The sequence below is a fragment of the Vulpes vulpes genome, chromosome 5, assembly GCF_048418805.1.
Source record: "Vulpes vulpes isolate BD-2025 chromosome 5, VulVul3, whole genome shotgun sequence".
In the NCBI taxonomy this organism is placed as follows: Eukaryota; Metazoa; Chordata; class Mammalia; order Carnivora; family Canidae; genus Vulpes; species Vulpes vulpes.
The window spans coordinates 2,990,043-3,013,263 of NC_132784.1; the positions used below are offsets into that span (position 1 = coordinate 2,990,043).

General features: G+C 37.1%; 1 protein-coding gene across 6 annotated transcripts in view; it reads left to right on the top strand.

The window, feature by feature from the left end:
- Nucleotides 1-23,221, top strand: part of WDR33 (WD repeat domain 33) — a 110,493-nt gene that overhangs the window by 54,326 nt on the left and 32,946 nt on the right. Inside the window, exon 8 of one of the 6 annotated variants that reach the window (XM_072757466.1) lies at nt 7,697-7,930. The exons of the other annotated variants lie outside the window; for them this stretch is intronic. Within the exon in view, the coding sequence (XP_072613567.1) occupies nt 7,697-7,827 (131 nt within the window). The 3' untranslated portion in view covers nt 7,828-7,930. Of the gene's footprint in view, nt 1-7,696; nt 7,931-23,221 lie in introns of those variants that run through there. 6 annotated transcript variants of the gene reach the window in all.

The following is a 23,221-nucleotide window of genomic DNA, read 5'->3' on the forward strand; positions in this document are numbered from 1 at the left end:
TAGGCAGAAGGAGAAGCAGGCTCCATGCACCGGGAGCCCGACGTGGGATTCGATCCCGGGTCTCCAGGATCGCGTCCTGGGCCAAAGGCAGGCGCCAAACCACTGCGCCTACTCATCCGCATTTTTAAAAAGAGATTTTATTTATTAATTTGAGAAAGGGAGAGAGGGAGACAGAGAGAGCACGTGCATGTGAGCACAATCGTGTGCACAAGTGGTGGGGAGGGGCAGAGGGAAAGGGAGTAGCAGACTCCCTGCTGAGCAGGGAGCCTGATGTGGGGCTTGATCCAAGGATTCTGGGATTATGACCTGAGCCAAAGGCAGACACTTAACTAACTGAGCCACCCAGATGCCCCTACTCATAAACATTTTTAGTGTTAATAATATTCACTACCTCAAATAATTCTTTTTTTTCTAATTTTATATAGCTTTCATTTTCAGAAAGTTCTTTGAATATATCAGAAATCTGCTTCTGAAAAAAAAAAAAAAAAAAAAAGAAATCTGCTTCTGTATGACTTGTCCTGCCTCAGGAACACAAAAAATTAAGTTTATACTTTCTTCATGGCAGCCTTTTAAGTATCTGAATATAGCCATCATGTCTTCTTTTTTTTAGTGTATGTGCTGCTAACATGAGCATTCTATCATGTCTTTTTTTTTTTTTAATTAAAAGATTTTATTTATTCATGAGAGAGACAGAAAGAGGAGGCAGAAACATAGGTAGAGGGAGAAGCAGGCTCCATACAGGGAGCCCAATCTGGGACTTGATCCTGGAACTCCAGGATCACGCTCTGAGCCAAAGGCAGACAGTAAATCACTGAGCCACCCAGGTGTCCCTCTATCATGTCTTCTTAATGTAGATCATCAATTGTAAGCATACAGGATCCCTGTGCATGGTAGAAGCCATGATTCCATTCTGTTGACTGCAGAATAATAGTTGCTTTTTAGTGTCCTTTCTGAGGTGGTTCTCATGCTTTCTTAAGAAAAAGAAGTTCCATAATAGGAAGTAATCAGTATTTTTTTAAGGTTCAAGTGAGCACGGATCTATTGTTGGAGATTTGCTACTCAAAAGATCATGATGATTGGTTCATAGGTAGGAAATTTGAATATGTTGCAAAATTGAGAAGTATCATGTGCCACTCATTACTAAAACATATCCAAGTCAGCATAATTCATACACAATTATCCTTCTTTTCTACTATTACTTAGAGCACTTAATTTATGGGCTAGGATTAAAAGAACATTTAAGCACCAGAAGTACATGAATCTAAATGAGCCTCTAGTTTATTGATATTTATGCACTTGACTCCCAGTGAAATAGAGCCATTAAAATCCATTTATTTAAATAATGAGCAGATGCTAAATGTATACTACCTTCAGTAGAAGAATCTTTTTACAAAGTATGACACCTCCTCTCCCCTTTTTTTTTTTAAGATTTTATTTATTTATTCATGAGATACATACACAGAGAGAGGCAGAGGAAGAAGCAGGCTCCATGCAGGGAGCCTGAAGTGGGACTTGATCCTGGGTCTCCAGGATCAGGCCCTGGTCTGAAGGCGGTGCTAAACCACTGAGCCACCTGGGCTGCCCCTCCCCCCCCCCCCCTTTTAAGATGTTTTATTTATTCATTTGAGAGAGCACATGAGGAGAGAGGGAGAGCAAGAAGCAGACTCCCCACTGAGTTGGGTGCCTGTTGTGGGGCTGGTTGCCAGGATCTGGAGATCATGACCTTGAAGGCAGACACTTACCAATGAGCTACCCAGGTGTCCCCTCCCCTCATGCTTCTTAAACTTTAGTAGGGAAGATAATGTCACATACTTAAGATGTGGAGAATATGGGAGAAGAGTCTTGATAGTGTTAGAAAGGTAGTTTTATCTGCATAGAGTTAGCAGATCACTTAAGACTAGCTAAAATGTACATGAGAAAGGTTTTTCTTTTTTTTTGAGAAAGGTTGAAAACATGGAATCAATAAGAACACTGAAGTAAATTTTAGTGAGAAGCATAATACTCAAAAGAACCCAGTTTACAAAGTTTCAGCATGCTTTACTTTTGTTTTACCTTCTTGGTTTTAATAATAGCTGACACATTACATTTACTATGTATTGGGCATGTTCCAATAACTTTTCTTTTTTTTAAAGAGAGTGAGCTGGGGTGGGAGCGTTGGGGGAGGGGCAGAGGGAGAGGGAGAGAATCTTAAGCAGGCTCCATGCCCAGCATGGAGCCCGATGGGAGGCCCGATCTCACAACCCTGAAATCATGACCTGAGTCGAAATCAAGAGTCGATGATTAACTGAGCCACCAGGCACCTGTGTTCTGAGAACTTCATTTAATTTTCCTGGTAACCCTATGAGCTAAATGCTGTGTGGTCCACATTTCACAAATGGGTAACCAAGGTACAAAAAAATTAAATAAACCTGTCTTAAGGTTAGATAGCTTGTAAGAGGGGGCTAGGATTTGAACCCAGATTTTTGAGGTCCAGAGCTCATACTCCAACCACTATGTTAAACTGCCTCTTTTCTGTTTACCACCAACATGGATGTAGTGATGTCTTCCTGAGCTGTGATGACAATATATGTTTGGGGTGAAGAGTGGCGTATAGGTAGAGGGAGCTAATTTAGATACTCAGGTTCATTTTACCGTTCTTTAAAATTGTCCTTGTAGGTTATAGGTTTTCAATGTAGGATATATTTAATAACAAAAATTAAACTACACTAAACTAAATGGGTTATAAGATATATGCTAGTTTTTATAAATAGAATATAGACATAATAAGGAGTTATACTGAGACTTTTTCAGGAGGTAAGTTCTCTTCAGTTTTCAGATGTAGCACTCATGGAGTGGAAATGAACCCCTGAGTACACACAATTTAAGAAAAAGAATATTATTAGTACTTTTGGTAAGTCCCTATGTATCCCTTCCTTGTTACGTTGACTGTGGTCTTTAATAAATGAGATCGACGCCTCTGCAGAGATCTTTGGTTCAGCAGTGTGTTTTGAATTGTGTGAAGACACGTTTATGAAGTCTGAGTGTTCCAAAAACCTTTGATGCTATTTACTGGAGATAATTTTACTTACAAAGTAGAATTGACAAACCATGTAGTTTATGATTAATGGGCCTGCTTGTACAATACTTTACAAAACATTCCACAAGATTCTATCTGTTCTCCCCAGAGAACAGATAAAGAAAACAGAAACACCCAGCTTTCTCTAAAATAGCCTATGTCAGAATAACTCCTTCCACTAACATGGCATATATTAATATTAAAAGGTCTTCAAGCACATCTTAATCCTCCAGACAACCATGTAAACTCATTTTACATATGGACACTGGTTTTCTCTATCTGTGTTACTAACCCTTATTTTGGAAGGAAGAGTTTAAGGCTCTTCCCTCTGCTCTCCTGAAAAGACTGGATTATGTATGGTAGGTTCTCCTATGTAAAGAATCATCTGAGTATATAATGAGAAGAAAAAAGACTTCAGTCTAAATAAGACTTCTGAAGCACATTATTTGAAGAAATTAGTAGGGTTCTGAAATATTTATTTTACATGGTACGTTCACATTTTTGCAGGAATTGTTTTAGATTTTTATTTTTTGTTTTTATTTTTATTTTTGTAAAAGATTTTATTTATTTATTCAAGCGATACACAGAGAGGCAGGCTCCCTGCAGGAAGCCTGATGCAGGACTGGATCCCCAGGACCCTGGGATCACATCCTGAGCCGAACGAAGGCAGACGGTCAACTACTGAGCCACCCAGGCGTCCTGTTTTCAATTTATATTTTATTTTTTTAAAAAAGATTTTATTTATTAATGAGAAGCACAGAGAGAGAGAGAGAGGCAGAGACACAGGCAGAGGGAGAAGCAGGCTCCATGTAGGGAGCCCAACGTGGGACTTGATCCCGAGTATCTAGGATCACGCCCTGGGCTGAAGGTGGCGCCAAACCGCTGGGCCACCGGGGCTGCCCGTTTTCGATTTTCATATTGGGCTTTGTTCTTTCTATCTCTGTACTTATTTTAAGTGTTTACATAATGTGGCAAAAACTTGTTGAAAATAGATTTTTGGCTTTCTTGGGATGTCAGCTCTGCACGCTGCTGCTATCATAGTGTTTTAATTAAGAGTCAAACAATTCCCAGACGTTTTTATATATGAAGATTTTTGTATATAAAGTTTTTTGACCATGATAAATCACTATGATAAACAATTTAGGCTGTTAATTTTCAGAAAGAGTCTTCATCTTTGCATTAATTATTCTGTAATTGTCTACTTCAGTTTATTATGAGTGAATCCATTTGCTGATGAATTAGTTACCTGGTTATATCGTAGAGCTTCGCAGCTAATTGGGTCTTTGGTAGTTTTTAAAGTTAAAATTCAGAGCTATGGAAGGAGCGATAAAATAAGGTAAATATGTAATGTTTTTGGCTTTTTTATGTTTAGTAGGTAGATCCTTAGATTGAAGTAGGGTATCAAAAGTAGTTTCTTGTGAATGAGGGCAGTTAAGTACCAAAACAAATACTTTTTTAAAAAAATAGTTTTCCCCTTTACTTTTTAATGATAAACTAGAAAACCATTTTAAAGTTTGATTTAAGGCCTATCTTGGGAATCTGTAAGAAGCACCTATGGTGCTGTGATATCTTCAGTTACAGAATAAAAGAAAAAAATCGTAGTTTTTAGGTTATTTCCCCATTTTCATTTATAATTTTTTATGGATTAGTTCATAAACTAGTCTTAATTTCTCCAAAATACACTAATAAATTTCTAAAAACTAATCTGCTGAAGCCTCTTTCTGTTTTCCCTCTGAAGGTATTTTGATACAATTCTGTTTGAGACAACTTTACCCTTAGTAGCATGGCTTTAGAATAACATGTTACTTGGATTATGAGCCCAGTGAATTGTATCTGCTTTAACTTGCTGATAGTTTTAAATACTGTGTTGGTCCCTAGGGAACACCAGGAAGGCACAGCCAGCACAGGGGGCCTGTGGTGCCTTTGAGTAGGGCTAGGTAGAATTTCTCCTGCTCAGAATCGTCCATCTGGAAAGGGAGGGAATGGCTTCTGTAATTTTCCTGACAGCTGGCAAGCTAAGCCTCCCATTTGAGTCTAGGACAGCTTAAGAGCTCTTACAACAGCTTTTTTTTTTTTTACCTTTCTATAGGAAAAAATTTCTGTAATTCAAATATGTCTTCTATCCCTATATTCTAGACCTGTATATTATAAATTGAACTCTACTTTCATACATAATCCTTTCAATATTTAAAAATGCCAAAATTTCTCTTAAGTTTCTTATCCAAGTTGAACACTAAATTTCCCTTTACTCTTTCTTGTGATTTCTGGACTCTACCACATTATCTCACATCAGGAATTAAGGTTCACCATTCTGCACATTTGTTCTTACTAAATTGCAGAGGGCACGACACCACATGAATTTACTCTAAAACCTGCGTTTGTTTTTACATAAACTCATAAAACTATTCTAGTAAACTATAGAATTGTTGAAAACTTAAGTACTGGACTTTACGTTTATCTCTATTTACAATTTTACATATTAAGTTTCTGTTAATTAAATTTAACATCACAATATCTCCTTGAATCCTAACATCTAGAGAACTAGTTTTGGATCACCTCTAAATTTGCAAAGCAGGCCATCTAGATTAATTAAAAAAATGCTAAACAGGACAGTTGGCCTTGTAGCCCTTTCTGCAGACTTGCCTTGCTGGTAACAAACATCCAATGGAAACTTAGGTGGGAAATGGTCTTTCAGTTAGGCAGTTACAAAGCCATGATCCTCTGTTTTGATCTTTAGTTCAGAGGATTGCCTGTGGTTTGGCTATAATTTCCTTGATCCAGTAATTCTTTAAAAAAAAAAAAAAAGATTGTTTTAGTTATGACTTACCTCAAACCTCTGGTTTTCAGTGGAGGCAGTAATACCTTATAATGAGCATTTTGTAAAGATTTTTCTGTCTCATTTTTCTTTCTTTTTTTTTTTTTTAAATTAATTTATTTGTTTATTCAGAGAGAGAGAGAGGCAGAGACACAGGCAGAGGGGGAGAAGCAGGCTCCATGCCGGAAGCCTGACGCGGGACTTGATCCCAGGTCCCCAGGATCACACCCTGGGCTGCAGGCGGCGCTAAACCGCTGTGCTAAACAGGACAGACCGGGGCTGCCCTGTCTCACTTTTCTTTGAAAAAGTTTTATGCGTAGTAGTCATTGTCAGTGAAGATACAGAATGCTTTCAGCACTCTAAAGATTCCTTCATACCTTTTCCCAACCCATGTCTTTTATTTGGTAGTTTAGATCTTCAAAGCTATTTTCATTAAATTAATTTTCCCTTCTCTCTACTGTTTTTCAAGGCTTTTGTTGTTGTTCATTTGTGATTTTTTTTTTCATCTCCCTTTCCCTTATGTAGTTTCCTTGACTTGTCTATGTGTTTTTTTTAATTAAACATTTTTAAAAAATTAAACATTGTTATTTAATTTATTTTTAAGGTGAACTCTCCTCCCAATGTAGGGCTCTACCTCATGACCCCAAGATCAGGAGTCACGTGCTCTATCAAACTGGGTTGGCCAGGTGCTCTCCTCAGTGTTCTTTTGAAAACATTATTTATTGTTTTTTTTTTTTTCTGATTAACTTCTTTTACTAGTTTCCTGTTAATAAAAGCTGCACAAAAAAAGTTAGTATATAAAGAGATAGTACTGTATATTATTACAATCATAGGCTCTGGGACCTGGATGTTAAGTCACAGTTTAGCCCTTAGCAGATATGGGACACTGGGGCAAGTCACATTACTGTGTCTGTTCTTTCTCTCTCTCTCTCTTTCTCTCTCTCTCTCTTTCTTTCTTTCTTTCTTTCTTTCTTTCTTTCTTTCTTTCCCTCTTTCTCTGTTTCTCTTTCTCTCTCTTTTTTTTATTTTTTATTTTTTAAGATTTTACTTATTCATGAGAGACACAGAGAGAGGCAGAGACCTAGGCAGAGGGAGAAGCAGGCTCTGTGCAGGAAGCCTGATACGGGACTCAGTTCTGGGCCCCTGGACCATGCCCTGAGCCAAAGGCAGACGCTCAACCGCTGAGCCACCCAGATGTCCCTGTGTCTATTGGTTTTCATCTGTATAATGGGGATTAGTAATAATACTGACCTTCCTGAGTAGTTGTGAGAATTAAATTGGTTAATTCATGAGAAACATTACTGCCGTAAAGAATGTTCAATTGGTGTCAGCTATTATCTCATTTCCAAAGCTAATTTTAGAGCCTACTTCCACCTTTCTGCCCATTTAAGGATAAAAGTGGTTACTTCTGAAATGTATTTTAACTCATCTAAATATTTTTAGCCATTATCAGTTATCAGAATTGTACTGGTTTCAATTTATAGCTAGTCCATAAATATGACCACTTGCTTAAACAAGTGATTTTCTAATATCTTCAGGTGTAAAAAAATTCAACACTTAGAATTAGCTTTTTATTATTGTTGTTAATTATTTTTAAAAGATTTTATTTATTTATTAATGAGAGACAGAGGCAGAGACAGGTAGTGGGAGAAGCAGGCTCCATGCAGGGAGCCCGATATGGGGACTTGATCACGCCTTGAGGCAAAGGCAGATGCTCAACTGCTGAGCCACCCAGTCATCGCTAGAATTGGCTTTTTAAAAAAAAAGATCTGATATGGAAGCATTTGAAGTTTCTTAAAAATTTTTTTTGTATTTATTTATGATAGTCACAGAGAGAGAGAGAGAGAGAGGCACAGACACAGGCAGAGGGAGAAGCAGGCTCCATGCACCGGGAGCCCGACGTGGGATTCGATCCCGGGTCTCCAGGATCGCGCCCTGGGCCAAAGGCAGGCGCTAAACCGCTGCGCCACCCAGGGATCCCATGAAGTTTCTATTTTAATTGTTAGATGAATCAAATATTAAATGATTGCCAGCTGTGGTCAATAAAAATTCTCAAAACATGGCTTCGTCCCTTAAGCAGCATTTCCAGCATTTTCCTAGGCCTTTGTTTCATCGCCTCAAATGTATTTTGTCAATTCGGCAAGCACCATGGTGAATGGAATGCAGGATATAGTGAAAATCAAGTCTCCACAGCATCATACTGCTGCAGACTGTGGTCTTTGGTGTCTAGACTGTTTCATTGAGACAACATTTCTTTTTCTCTGGGGGAAGAACAAGTTTTTTCCTATTGACCAAATTTAATCACAGCAATTTCTTTTTAAAAAATTTTTATTTATTTTAATCACAGTAATTTCTAAACCCATTTAGTAATAAAGTTGGATGAGCTAGTGATAACTCTGGTAGAATGTCATTTCTGTTTGTCTTCTTCAATGAGTAAGGTGATCACTGGTAAGTTAGGAGTCTTGGGGAAACTGTAATTCTATATATGTTCTGTCCCAGTGGATGGGGTTTGTTGGAGGGTGGAAGCTAAATCCTTACGTAGGGTGTAGCAGATACTGGCGCAACTGAAAAAATGATTCTAAGAGTAAATAGGATGATATTAAAGGAGACACATTAGGAATTAAGGAGCACTGTAAGTTTAGTTAGTTCTGAACTTAAATTCTGCTTTTTTGAGATCATATAGCATAGTGTCCAGTTTTAATGTTCTGTCTGTAGGCCCTGAATGTTAAATAAGTAGAAGTTAGTGTTAATAATATTTTACTATTTTTTTGGAATGGTGAAGTCATTTTCTAGAAATTGATGGAAAAACTATTACATTTATATTTTTATTTCTTTAAAAGTTTTATTTATTTATTCATGAGAGACACACAGAGAGAGAAGCAGGCCCCATGCAGGGAGCCTGATATGGGACTCAATCCCAGATGCCAGGATCATGCCTTGACCAAAGCCAGATGCTCAACCACTGAGCCACCCAGGTTTCCCCCATTTATATTTTTAAAGGTATATTAATCTGGTTTTTTTTTTATTTTTTTAATTTTTATTTATTTATGATAGTCACACAGAGAGAGAGAGGCAGAGACATAGGCAGAGGGAGAAGCAGGCTCCATGCACCGGGAGCCCGACGTGGGATTCGATCCCGGGTCTCCAGGATCGCGCCCTGGGCCAAAGGCAGGCGCTAAACCGCTGTGCCACCCGGGGTTCCCTATTAATCTGGTTTTTGAGAACATTTTTAGTTTTACAGATTTAACAATTTATCATACAAATGTAAATGACTAAGGGTCTTTGGGGTAAAAATGAAATGTTTATTAAAACAAATTATTCAAGAGAATTTGCTGGGCATTTTTTATTTGATTTAATAGTTTCTCTGCTAGAGTTTAATAAATCCATTACTATAGAGTATTTTAGCTCTTTGAACTGTTTTAAATTTAGGTTTTTAAAAATATTTTGGACTTTTTTTTTTAAAGATTTTTATTTTATTTTTTAATTTTTTTAATTTTTTTAATTTTTTATTTTTTTAAAAGATTTTATTTGAGAGAGAGCATGTGGGAGAGGGAGCGAGATGAGGGACAAGCAGACTGCACTGAACATGGAGCCCAACGTGGGGCTCAATCCCAGGACCTGGAGATCCTGATCTGAGTCAAAACCAAGGTTGGTCCGTTGTTTAACCAACTGAGCTACCCAGGCACTCCTTAGACCCTTTTATTTTTTTTTAAAGAAAATGGGTGGGGTAAGGAAAAGGCAGAAGGAGAGAGTCTTTTTTTTTTTTTTTAAGATTTTATTTATTCACGAGAGAGAGAGAGAGAGGCAGAGACAGACACAGGCAGAAGGAGCAGCAGGCTCCATGCAGGGAGCCTGATGTGGGACTCGATCCTGGGACTCCAAGATCATGCCCTGGGCTGAAGGCAGACGGTAAACTGCTGAGCCACCCAAGGATCCCCAGGAGAGAGTCTTAAGTAGGCTCCATACCTAGCACAGAGCCCCTCCATCTCACGACCCTGACATCATGAGCTGAAGCCAAAATTAAGAGTCAGACACTTAACCAACTGAGTCCTCAGGTGTCCCTGGACACCACCACCCCCCTTTTTAAAAGATTTTATTTATTTATTTGAGAGAGAACATGAGTGGGGAGGAGGGGCATGGGGAAAGGGAGAAGCACAGATTCCCTGCTGAGCAGAGAGCCCAGCTGGGGGCTCAGTCTCAGGACTCTGGGATCATGGCCTCAGCTGAAGGCAGATGCTCAACTGACTGAGTCACCCTGGTGCCCTGCCCCTGGACCTTTACTTAAGGGAAAAAAGAAAAACAAGTCTCCTTGTACAGTGAAGAAGTAAGATGATGACACAGTTTTGATTTAGAAACTGGATATTGGATATTAATGCTCATGAGATGAAAGGTATTTGAAAGAGGAAAGTTTCAGTCCTGGAACAGGTATGCCAAGGATTGTGATAGTCATAAAGGATAAAACTTGACATGGCTTTAGGTTTACACTGTAAAGAGAGAGTAGTCAACATCTTGGTGTTTATTATTATTATTGTAGAATTACATTTGAATTAAATGTGCTAAAATTCGCTGGGCCATAAAGCACCTGTTCTTAAAAATTGTAAAAGAGATTTACAGAGGAGATTGGAGTTAGTGGAAAGGTCAACCTTTTTTTTTTTTAAGGTCAACCTTCTTAATTGGATTATTTCTAATACCCTAATACAAATACAGGTGAAAGGTTATATATCTACAATAAAATGTAACTTAGAATATTTACTCCATTGTACTCTAAAAGATCTAATACTTCCTTCACTACATGGGCTCAGGGAGACCACAAACTTCCTTTTCCTATTGTAAGTTACATAGGCATTACTTGGTATAGTAGGTACTCTCTTTGAACAAGCTTTGACATATTTTTTTTAAAAACTAGTTTTCATTGTTCCCTTGAAGTCATAGTTTTGAACTGCATAAAGGCATCCCAAGATGAGTTTAAATCATCTCTCCTACTTATTGAATAATAAGGCTTTTATGATCCATTAAAAGTAAGTGGTAATGCACATCCTACAGCAAGACCAGATTGTAATATATACAACACTTTTATGTGCTAACAGATAGAGGGCAGTGTTGAAAAAATTTTCTCTCAACCAGAACTCCCACATACTGCAGGTTCTAAGAAATTAGGTGTCTTTGAAGACAGTGACTTTAATGTGATGCTCCAAACTTACATGTTCTAGATTCAGGAAAGACGTAATAGGCACTTGGGAAAGTGGCATATTGACCATAGTGACCCCATGTCCCCATCTCCTAGACATGAAAATATTTTAGTTTTATCTGAAAGGTAGTTAATGAGTGCTTTATCTTCATAGGGTTTTTAAAAACTGATTATATGGTTGACAGTTTTCTGCCTTATCTTTGGGGTAGGGAAGGGCTTTTAATAAATTATTATTCCCCTCAAGTTCTTCAAGACTTTGAGTTTTTAGCTCCTGTGTTAAACGTATAGTTAGGAATAGCTTAGCTTTAAAATACTCGATTTTTTTTTTTGTAAAAATGCTCATACTAGTGTCTATAGTAGATTTGTTTGTGTTATAAAAACTTTGTTCTAAGTTGGCATTCTTGGTTTTTATACCTCTGTCTCGTGTGATTCATACTTAAAAAATAACATTCAGCTGCAAAGTGGGAGATTTTGCACATTAAAAAAGGCTTTTAGTAAAAGAATATATACTAAAATCTTGATTTCCTCTCACAGCTAGTCTGTTATCCAGGTTTTCCAATGGTTATGGTGAACACTAAAGAAAAAGTTACCCTCTTCTACCTTTTCCTTATACCTTCAACTTTATTATTGTTAGGTATTTTCTTAAAGTCCTTGTTTTAAAATACTTAGGCATGTGGGTATAGCCCATATACTTGAGCATGGCTCTGATTGAAATGACTCTTGGTGACTCCTCCTGCTCGTTCTCCTAATTAACATTGCTAGATGGGCTTTTCCTATATGCCTTAACAGTTTTCACTGTGATTGTCATTAATGTTTTTTATTTTTTCTGAACTTTTCAACACATTTTAGCATGGTCTTGACATTAAAAGTAAAATGGAAGAAATCTTGTACCAAAGTTAGCCAAAGTTGCCCTCATTGTGAATTAGGAGATGTGTATTAGTAAGCCATATTTTAGAGTCCTTTTGTAACCCTAGAGCATGTAGTCTATTTTCATTCTACCATTAGTATTTACCCTTCATTCAGAGGCCACCAGGAACACACTTGTTACTGAACACGTTGGATTTATTACTCTCTGCAGCAAAGAATACAGACCATGGAGAACTGTGGGGTGTCTTAATAAGATGGTGTCACAAAGATTATAGTATAGGATTTGGGTGTTGAGTAATTTGGGGGAGGGTTCAAGGATTGACAGTTGTCACTCATTTAGTATAAGAGAGATACTTGGTATTTTATGGGTTGTATATCTTGTTTTTGTTTGACTTCATCCTGGTCTAGACAGTTATTTAGTGGGATCAGGAGAGCAAAATGATTTTGCTGTTAATGTCAGAATGTCAGATCAGTCTGTAATAACATTGAGGCTTAACTGTATCAGTTTAGTTCTCAGTGGTCAGGGACTGCCTTTTTTTTTTTTCTTCTTTTTGAACTTTCTTAAAAAGCATTTAAATCCAAACTGACTTCTCACTATATAGGAACTAGCTGGGAGTGGGGTGAGGGAGACCATGCTTCAATAGCAGTGACATTGGGCCTGTCACTGGAATAAGCTTCAGTGATACCAATAGTTACGTTTTTACAAAACAGAGCAATTGAGCTTATCATGCATACCAGTTTTCAGCTGGCTAGAAGTAGTGGGTAAAATATGAACATGTTCTTTTTATTTTATTTATTTATTTTAAAAAGATTCTATTTATTCATGAGAGACACAGATTGAGAGAGAGAGAGAGAAGCAGAGACACAGAGGAAGAAGAAGAAGCAGGCTCCATGCAGGGAGCCCGATGCGGGACTGGATCCCGGGTCTCCAGGATCACGCCCTGGGCTGAAGGCAGGCACTAAACCGCTAAGACACCCAGGGATTCCCGAACATGTTCTTTTTAATAAAAATAAAATGTGTGCATTTTTGCATTAATCTCTGTGGGATTCTAAGGTTTATCTCTTTAAACTTAGTGTCCAGGGATTGGTTTGTAGTGCTTCAGGAATTGTTTCTATCTGGGACAAGTCAACTATTCATTTTCTAGATTGTCTGTGTTCATACAAAGCAGCAAATACCAAAGCAATTTTAAAGGTTTTAAGACTTAAGAACTCTGTCAAACACTTTACAATGAAAAATTGTAATAATTTTAAAAATTCCTTTTGAACTCTCAGATTGACTTAAGGCAAAAAATGGACTATTTTTTCACAGCTCCAACTGTCTATCTTAGTCATGTTCATCAAAGACCACTAAGGGCAAATTTATATTGGTTCATTTACTCAAACAATTGCTATTAACTAAGTGCCAGGCCCTGGGTATGATGGATGGGTCAAATAGCCATTCCTGTCTTCTTGAGCTGTACTACTGATTGCTGATTTTTGTTTTAAAAGCATTTCTCTTAATGGTCTCTTCATTTCATATGTATTCTTGAATAAGCACTACATTACTATATTAGAGTACTCAGAAGAATATCCCTATGATTAATAAAGTAGTTTTATAGTTTTTGTAACTTTAAAAGTGGTAACTTTTTAAATATAGAGATATTTATGGAGCATCTGCTCGACAAGTCCTGAGGTACCTCTAAATGTGGAGGTCTTCAGAACAAAATTTGTGTTCTAGTAAACTACAAGATAAGCTTCTTTTATATCTTCGTCTTGAGTAATAGAGGGTATTCTCCTTAGTATTGAATCTTTTTATCATTTGGTAAAAACTGGGTAAGTTTTAGAGATGGAAAAGCTATATTTGTAGTTAAGACTTAACCATGAGTACCCATTAGAATTCTAAGCACTTTTGACTGGTGGTGTCACAGATGAGAGAACAAAAATATATAGTTGTTAGACAAGGTACATTATAGGCAAACCAGTCTTCTTCATATGATAATACTATATACCTATTGGTCTGTGGAACTTTCCTATAGAAATAAAGAACGTAATCATATTTGGTCATTGAAATCTTCATAGCTGTGTGATAGCTTTGAATGTTTCTAAGATCCTCAAAATCCTTTAAGAAAGGATTTATTTATTTTTAAAAGATTTTATTTATTTGGGAGGGCGCAGAAGCAGGGACAGTAGCAGGCAGAGGGAGAGAAGGAGGAGCAGGCTCCCCACAGAGCAAGGAGCCTGACGTGGGGCTTGATCCCAGGACACTGAGATCATGACCTGAGCCAAAGGCAAATGCTTAATGACTGAGCACCCAGGGGCCCCTAAGAAAGGATTTAGATTGCAAAAGTTTTTACATCTCGGTGCTTTTGGTAGAACAGTAGTAGCATTATAGTATGGTTGATTTGGACATAACTAAGAGTGGTAACATTTCAAAGTAAGGTTTTTCTCCTAAAGACCATTCTACACAGAAAAGTGTATACATTTTAAGTTTTAAACACATGATACTGAACTATCATTTAGGTCTTACCAAATGCAGGTCTTTTTCAAGTGTGGTACATATTTTTGCATAGGAAGAAGGATTCCAGAGTTACCACAGATTTCAGGATTAGTAAGGAACTCATTATATAACCCTTTTTATCAGTGTCTAAATTAGATTTAGATGCCAGGAGACATCTTCCTATAACTTAGGCATGTAGGTTTGTGGTACGTTCTCTGGGTTAAAGTTCCTGGATAATGTTTTGTGTTTTGAAAGTACATCTGGGCAGCAGCCCACTTTCATGATCCCCACAGAATTCACTCTTCCTATTATTTATAATAACGAGTAGATTTGCATTTATATCGCTTTTATAAGTGTCCATTTACCAGAAGGATTGATGTAGAATAGCACCAGTTTACTCTGTCTTTTCATAATTAATGATGTCTGTGAGTCTATTTGCATATGTCATTTTTTCCCTATAAAATGGGAGGGGTAAATTTGATTTTGTATAATGTTACCTTTAAATTTTAATGATAGGAGAATATAGTGTATTTGCTGTTTACTTGGTAAGTGACAAGGAAGAAGAAACTGTTACCGAACCTCTTCTCCAGCTCCTCGAAAATTCTAGGTACAGTCTTACTTGGGGCAGTCATAACTCATATCTGCAAGTGGTTCTGGCTTTGAGTCCCACCTCTGCCACTGGGCAAGTCAGCAGTCTGAGTTTGTTTCTAACTCTGTCAAGTGGTGCTAATGAAACCTACCTCACAGGGTTGTTGTGAGGGTCCTAGAAATTCACAGAACACGCCTCTGCTCATGTGGCAGGCAGGAAGAAAATGTGTGTTGCATATGTATAAGGAAAGCTGGCGGTAAAGAAAGTGACATATTGAAGTGAATTTGACTTAGAGGAGTTTGGAACTGGTTAGGAAAGGCATTATAAAGGGTTGAAGAGGAGATGACTAGATCAAGAGTTGGGATGGGATATTATACACGATCATCCAATTTTCAGTAAGGGTTCTTAGAAGTGTCACTGATAAAATTAATTGTATTGTAAGCCACATCTAAATAAATAACATTGAAATGGAACTATGACTTATTATTTAAAGCTTTATTTATAGAAGTCCTCATACTATACTTCCACTGTCATCTCAGAACCACTATATTCTCTTAAGACAACACTTCATTCCCACCATTCCTCTTGCACTGGACCCCAAATTCAGTTCTTTTCCTTCGTTTGGTTGCTTGCTTGTTTGATTTTTTAATAGATAACAATTTGAGTCTTCCCTGAGAACCATTAGCTGTTTTGTTTTGTTTTGTTTTTTGAGTTCTAGTTAGGTCAATTGATACTTGAGCATAAAATATACTGAGTTCTATAGATCTATAGCAGAATATTCCTTTCATTGCTACTTTTTATGAGGTTTACAGTATCCTGAAAAGATATAAAGGCCAAAAAATGATACATCTTTGTGATGTGAGTTGTTTTTTGGGGCATTTTTAATAGATGTTTTAAGTTTAGATCAGAATCCAATATTCTCTTGTTAGAGATATTTATATAACTAGCACCATGGTTACATTGTAAGTCTTCATTTATTTTATTATCCTTTAGTCTTTGATTTTCTCTTTTTATTCTTGCCTTCTCTACAAATGAGGTAGTGAAAGAAAGATCATTCTTCAAGCACAGTTAAGGTTTTGAAACCTTCACTCTGCCACATGGCTTTGATTTTTCTTTGTTGAGTGTGATGACTGAAGATGGGAATTACAGAATCGAAACTGAGAACTTCGTGGTCCCACATACCCCAACATCACACTACTCCCACAGAGCATAGATAGGCTCTGTTGTTGCAGATACTTGGCTAACCAGCAAATCTCTCTTTGGGAAAAACATTGGTGACACAATTCAGTGACTATATGCGGTTGGCTAGCAAAGAAATGTGTAAACTGTGGTCATACATATGCGCACGTGTGTTCTTCAGAATACAACCATGAGACTGAAACCCACTATCAGTGTGTTCCCACTAGTTAAAATGGATTTACTTTGCTTTCTCCACATCTTGTTGTCCTGTCCCCAGGAAGATGACAGATGATGAAAACAAAAGCAGACTGACTGCATAACAGTTAATTGACCTGTGGGGCTAACACTTGAAACCTTGGCTTTATTAGCAATGCCATTGTGTAACCAACTAAGCTGAAGATTAAATGCAAAATTAAGATGCATTTTTTCCATTGGTCATGCATGGCAACAAGTATATTCTGTGTATCACATGAAAGTAAGATTTGGAGAGTACTATAAGGTCTGGATTCACACATTCCCGCCATGTGTCATATGGAAGGCTGAGATCTGTGGTGCAGCAGTGTTGGGGGAACGGAGGGGTGGAAAGGTAAGGAAAGAACTGGGTGGGATTAACGTGGAAGTTATCTTTTTGAGAATTTTCTGCTTTTACAAAGATAATTAATAAACATTCATAAAAAGCTCACACAAAGAGAAGTAAAAAGTCAGTTTCTCTCTCCCCTTTTTCAATCTTCTATCCAAAGTTCACCACTATTCTGTTGTTAATACTTTGGTGTGTATGTTTCCACAATCCTTACACATATACAAGAGGATCTTAAAAAAAAAAAAAACAACGATATGAAATGGGATTATACCACATCTATTCTTTTATTGTTTGCTTTTCTTGTGATATGATATATCATGGTCATCTTTCTGTATCCTTACTACTCCAATCTTTTTATTTGGTAGCTATAACATTCCATAGCATGTATTTACCATAACTTACTTAACCATTTTCATTGACAGATGTGTAGGATTTACAAGGTTTTTACTATGAGTTGTACACTAAGCTTCCTCTATCTTTATATTTGCTGCCAATCTTGTAGATTTTAGGATAGACAGCTATGAACTTAATGGATCAAACTGTATGAACATTTAAGCTTTTGAGAGAGATTTTTTACTTGTCCTCACAGTCCTGGAGTCATTAATTATAAAGCTTAAGGATGTTGTTGTGGTCTAGCCAAAAACTAAAGATAAAAGAATTTTCCCACCATTTAAGAATATGATCTTATTTTTAAAAATTATAATCTCACATGGAAAAGTCTTTTCTCCAACATCATAGCAGGATGGAATTTGAAATATACGCCAATCCTTTGCCACTCCCCAGATACAAAATTTTAAAACTAATTTGTTTTTATTCCTGTGGTTACCATTAGAATTTAAAATAATATATTTCTTGGTATATCTGTCTGATGTGGTGTCTCTTTACTTCCTATCATGAAAGACGAGGAGTTTTGTTTACTATACCACCACTGTGCCTTCTGCCTCCTGGGTTTTGTTATTATGAATTGTGGTTGTTTTGATCATTTCCTATAGCTTTTAATGCTCTTAGTTTGTTAGTTTTTTGGGGCCAACAGCTTGAAGCAACCTCCCTTGACTCACCATTATGGTAACGAAGTCTGTACCCTCAACGTCTATTTTTTTCTCCTTTCCCTTTACTTTCAGATGTCGTCAAGAATTTTAGTTTGCGGGATGCCTGGGTGGCTCAGTCAGTTAAGTGTCTGCCTTTGGCTTTGATCATGATATTAGGGTCCTGGATCGAGCTCTGAATTGGGCTCCCTGCTCAGTGGGGAATCTGCTTCTCCCTCTGCCCCTTCCCCCTCCTCATGATCTATTTCTCTCTCAAGTAAAATCTTTAAAAAATTTTTTTCCCACTTTGCTTTAGTTTTTCTTGCAATTTCTAATTTTTTTTTGTAATATCGCTAAAAGCTTTTATCATAGCATTTTAAAAGACTTTAATTTTGCAATTATAGTACATGGATTTTGTTTTTAATTTTGAAGACATGACTTAGTCGGTTCTCTTAGTTCCTGCTCTGCTTTTTTTTTTTTTTTTTTTTTTCATGCTCTGCTTTTAACTATCTTTTACGCCAGTCATATAGGATGTTAAATATCCTTTTCAGAAACAGTGTTTGGAGGTAAATTTCAAAATCCTATGTATGGGGAGGTCTATAATTTGCTATCATACTTGACTCTTAGTTTGTCTGGGTTGTGAATTCCTGATTCTAAATCCTTTTACCTTCGAATTGTGAAGGCCTCCATTACCTGTTTATCAATATCAGATGCTATTCTGGTTCTCATTATTTTGTATATAATCTAGTTTCCCTCTCTGAATGTCTTTGAAATGATCTCTCTCAGCAAACTTGTTTTTACTATACTACCACACCAGTGTTTAAATATTTTAAACATCCATCTTTTTTGTCTTGCTTTAATTTGCAATTCCAAATCTTTATTTCATTCAGAGGATTCTTCTTTCTTTATCATTTTGTATTGTCTCTGTCTTACAGAATTCTTAATATATTCATGTTGGTTTTCTTGGAGCTATCTGCCTTGATTACCATTTCTTTTTTTTTTTTTAATTTTTTTTTAAAATTTATTTATGATAGTCACAGAGAGAGAGAGAGAGGCAGAGTCACAAGCAGAGGGAGAAGCAGGCTCCATGCACAGGGAGCCCGACGTGGGATTCGATCCCGGGTCTCCAGGATCGCGCCCTGAGCCAAAGGCAGGCGCCAAACCGCTGCGCCACCCAGGGATCCCTGATTACCATTTCTTTCATATTTTCTCTCCTTTACTTTTAAGATTTGGAAGATTTCTGTTTTCCAGAATACCATCTTCGTTCATGCCTAGTTTGTTATCTAGCCCTTCTGATCAAATTTTTATTTTAGCCATTGTGTGTGTAATTTCTAAAATCCCCTAGTGCTTCTCTTGTATTTTTACTTTTCATAGTGACCTGTTTTGTTGCTTGTTTTAAATGAATATACCCCTTCAAACTTTAGCATAGTAATTGAAATACTTGTCTGTTTGGTTTGATCTCATACCTATTTTCCCTTAATCTTTCTTTTTCCTGGTCAACTTTTCTCAAATGTCTAGTAACCCCTGATTGGTTAAATTTGAATGAAGATTTGTATTGGTTAGCATAAGTAGCTGTCTTTCATTTCTTCCACAGTTGAGTAAGTCCACTTACCCAAAGGCTCCTCCCTTGGATGATAGCCCTCACTGTGGACTGTGTGTGTGTGTGTGTGTGTGTGTGTGTGTGTGTGTGTGTGTGTTAATGAACTAGGCAGGGAAGGACAGGCTTGGAGTAAGCAGCAATTGCCACAAACCAGTGGATTGTATTGTGAGGTGGAATGCTTGGTTTACTTCACTCTCAGATGGAATGCCTTTCTTTCTCTCTTCCTCATCCACCTTCCCTCTCCTGTCTCTTCTCTTCTTCCTTCCCTTCTGTCCTTCCTTCAGGGTCATAGTGTAGCATTGCCACAAGCTTTGTACTGCATTCTTCTCCAGCCTTACATCCTGTTCTTGGGTTTCTTCTAAGATGAACTTTTGCTTTGTTTAGAAAGCAGTTGTCTGGCCTTAGCTGAGGGTAGCTGTTCTGTATAAGTGAGAAGTCAACAGGGGCCTGGACAAGTTGCTTTATGAAGGGTTCTGTAATTACCATCATTATAACATCACAGCCTTTATCACTGGCATGGAGCTTAGAGCCTTTTTTTCCCCCTACGTTTATCCCAACGTGGCGTTTGAACTCATGACCACAAGATCAAGAGTCACATGCTTTTCTGACTGAGCCAGCCAGGTGCTCCTGAATCTTTTTAAGGCCTCTAATAGCCTTCCGTGTGTTTTGGGTTTTATTTTTTCTGCTCTGGCCCATTTATTTTTGGAGAATGCTCACATTTGGGTTGAATGTTTTTGAAATTTTAATAAAATTCATGGTATCAGTCTTGGGAAATAACTGTATCCACTTTAAACCTTTGAAAATAATCTAGGAAGGGGATTGCAGACATCATTTCGTTTAGTACTAAAATCATGATTTATTCCAAGATACTATTTTATTTTATTTTAAAAAATATTTTATTTGAGATACTGTGAGAGGGAGAGAGAGCGGGATCAGGGGAGCAGAGGGAGAGGGCTCTACAGGGAGCCTGACATGGGGCTCGATCCCAGGACCCTGGGATTATGACCTGAGCGGAAGGTAGAAGCACTGAGCCACCCCCAGTGCGCCACAAGATATAATTTCTTTTTTACATTAGTGACCTAGAAACAATTTCTGTTACTTCCCTCCTTGTGTTCTACTTACATGATTTTTCCATTTCTTAAGAAATAGTATATATTTAAGTTTTTAATCATGTATTTGAAGCTTAAGATATTCCATGGCAATGGGTGATTTAGAGGTAAGTGATTAATTAAAGTCACTGAAAGACACTTGAGTTAATAAGCCTAGTATTTTTCCTGTAGGTTTCTTTCTCCTTAGAAATAAGTTAATATTCTTTAAAGATAGAGAAAACGTAGCGAGAGTCATGAAACATTTACTCCATAAATATAAGGCTCTGGTGTTGGAGACTGCATTTTAGTCTAGTGGAATCAATAGTTAAATCCATCAACTATTTATTTATTTAGATTTAATTATTGAAAACATAGACGAAGTAATAAAGACAATGGTGACCCCCATTTTAGATTTTTTAGTTCTGAGTGAGAAATGGTGTTAGGTCAAGTTCTGATACTTGGGTTGGATGTTGGTAATTAGAGTTGGTAATTAGGTAAAATTAGGTAAAAAAAGTATTCTTTTCTCAGAGGTTGCTTGAAAACAAATTTAGCAAAAGTCTTAAGTCTACTTAGTGGGAGTATTTTTAAATTGAGCCATTTTCTGCTTTCCTATCCTCTGTTCATAGTAGAAACGGCTCTTGCTGGATAACCAACTCTCTATGGAAATATCTGTCCCCATGCAAAATTTTTCAAGGCAGAGATTGGATCAAAATAAGAGCTTTTAATTATCGGCTGTTCAAAATGTGTGCCAGGCATGATGCTGAATTATTTATATACCTTATTTAATTTCTGAAGCAATCTGATAATTGAGTAACCTTTGTTTACACTTGAAAATATTAAGGCTTAGCAGATGTTAAATAGATTACATAAGGCCATAACTGGTAAATTACATCTGACATTTAAATAGGTCAGTTTTACTCCAGATTTTTTTTTTTTACTATCAACTACTGTATAGCGTATGAGCAGTAAACAATGTGCCAATATGAATTAAAGTATATTGAACATATATTTTCTTTGATTTCAAATAATACTGTTTCGACACTGTACCTGTGCCATGTGCTCCTATTGGACAAAGCTAATTTCATCTCTTGGGTTTTTCTTCTTGTGAGAGGGAAGCTTAGTAGATTATATGTGGAAATGAGAATTTCTGTGATTTAGTTGTGATGCTACTCAGAGAGGAGAGCAGAATTAAACATTGATCTCTTTTCACTAAAAATACAATTTTGGTTTTTAATATAATGTGCATAGATGTATTTTTTGCTCTCTTGGCTTTTCTTCATTTATGCATTCAATAGACTACAAGAATATGGCAGATTTTAATCACTTCCACAAGGAAATGCTGGTATTGTTTATAGTATGTCAAGTTTAACTTAAAGTGGCTTGGATTTTCACATTTCCTATTATTTATTACTTGGTTTCCACATTTCTAGAATGGTAAAGAGTTTTTTTCCTTTTTGAGATCTATAGGAAAAATAAAGAAAAAAAATGTTTTCATTTGGTTGGGTAGTGAATTGTAAATTCAATTTTCCCCCTCTTTAGCACTGTCAGAATCTTGTTCCAGTCTTCTTGGAGCCAGCGCTTTAATGAGAAATTTTATGGTAGTTTGTAGAATGTCATCCAGTTGGGATTATCTGATGTATTTCTCATGATTAGTTTTGGTTTTATGGGATTTGAGGCAGAAGATCATAGAGGTAATGTGCCGTTTTCATCACATCACAGCAAAGATTATACCTCAGCATGGTCTAATGTTGACCTTGATCACCACGTTGAGGCAGTGTTGGAGTCTCCATTGTAGGGCTACTCCCCTGACCCCCTTTCCATTCTGTACTTTTTGAAGGAAGTTATGAAGCACAGCTCACACTTAAGGCTTGGGGAATTATACATAAGTTATTTGGAATTTTCATGCACAGGAGACTCCCCCCCCCCTCTTATTTATTAATTTTTAAAAAGATTTTACCTACTTATTCACAAGAGACCAAGAGATAGAGAGACAGAGACATAGGCAGAGGGAGAAGCAGACTTCATGAAGGAAGCGCATGTGGGACTCTATCCTGGAACTCCAGGATCACGCCCCGAGCTGAAGGCAGACGCTCAACCGCTGAGCCACCCAGGCATTCCTCCGCGCCCCCCCTTATTTATTTTTATTCATTTATATCACTGTGGACTAATGAGTATTTATGTGGTTGTTTTTACTATGAGAAACTAAGTAATGTAACCAGCTCCCAGTTTTCTTTTTTCTGCTTTGAAACAGAAAAAGAGATAATTGTTAAGATCCAATTGGAGTGTGATGCCATCTTAGATTACTTATTTATAGAAAAAGTTCTCAGTAATAGCTTGAAATTACAGTCTTCTGGGAATCCTGTGAATAGACCCTGCCCCTAGCAGTTATTTAGGGGTTCATGTAACCTTGTTCTGATGCAGGTAGATTTCTTTAACTTTGCCACTATTACCTTCCTTAGTAGTAGATGAATAGAATTCTATAGGGAGCCACATTTCCCAAAAATGTGCGAATATACCTAAGTAGATATTGGCAAAACACAGAGATTCAAAGGACAGTTGATGCTGTACATGGCTATGATTACTATGGGGGGTAATTAATTATGTCACATTTGGCCAGGATTCTGTGTTACTTTTATCTATCTAAACCTCCAACTTTAAGACACAGTGTCCTTAATCTGGCCAACTAAGGGTGATGAACCACTTTACTGTTTTCATCTAATTTTCAGAAGGATGGCTTTCCCTAGAAGTGCCCTAACCTA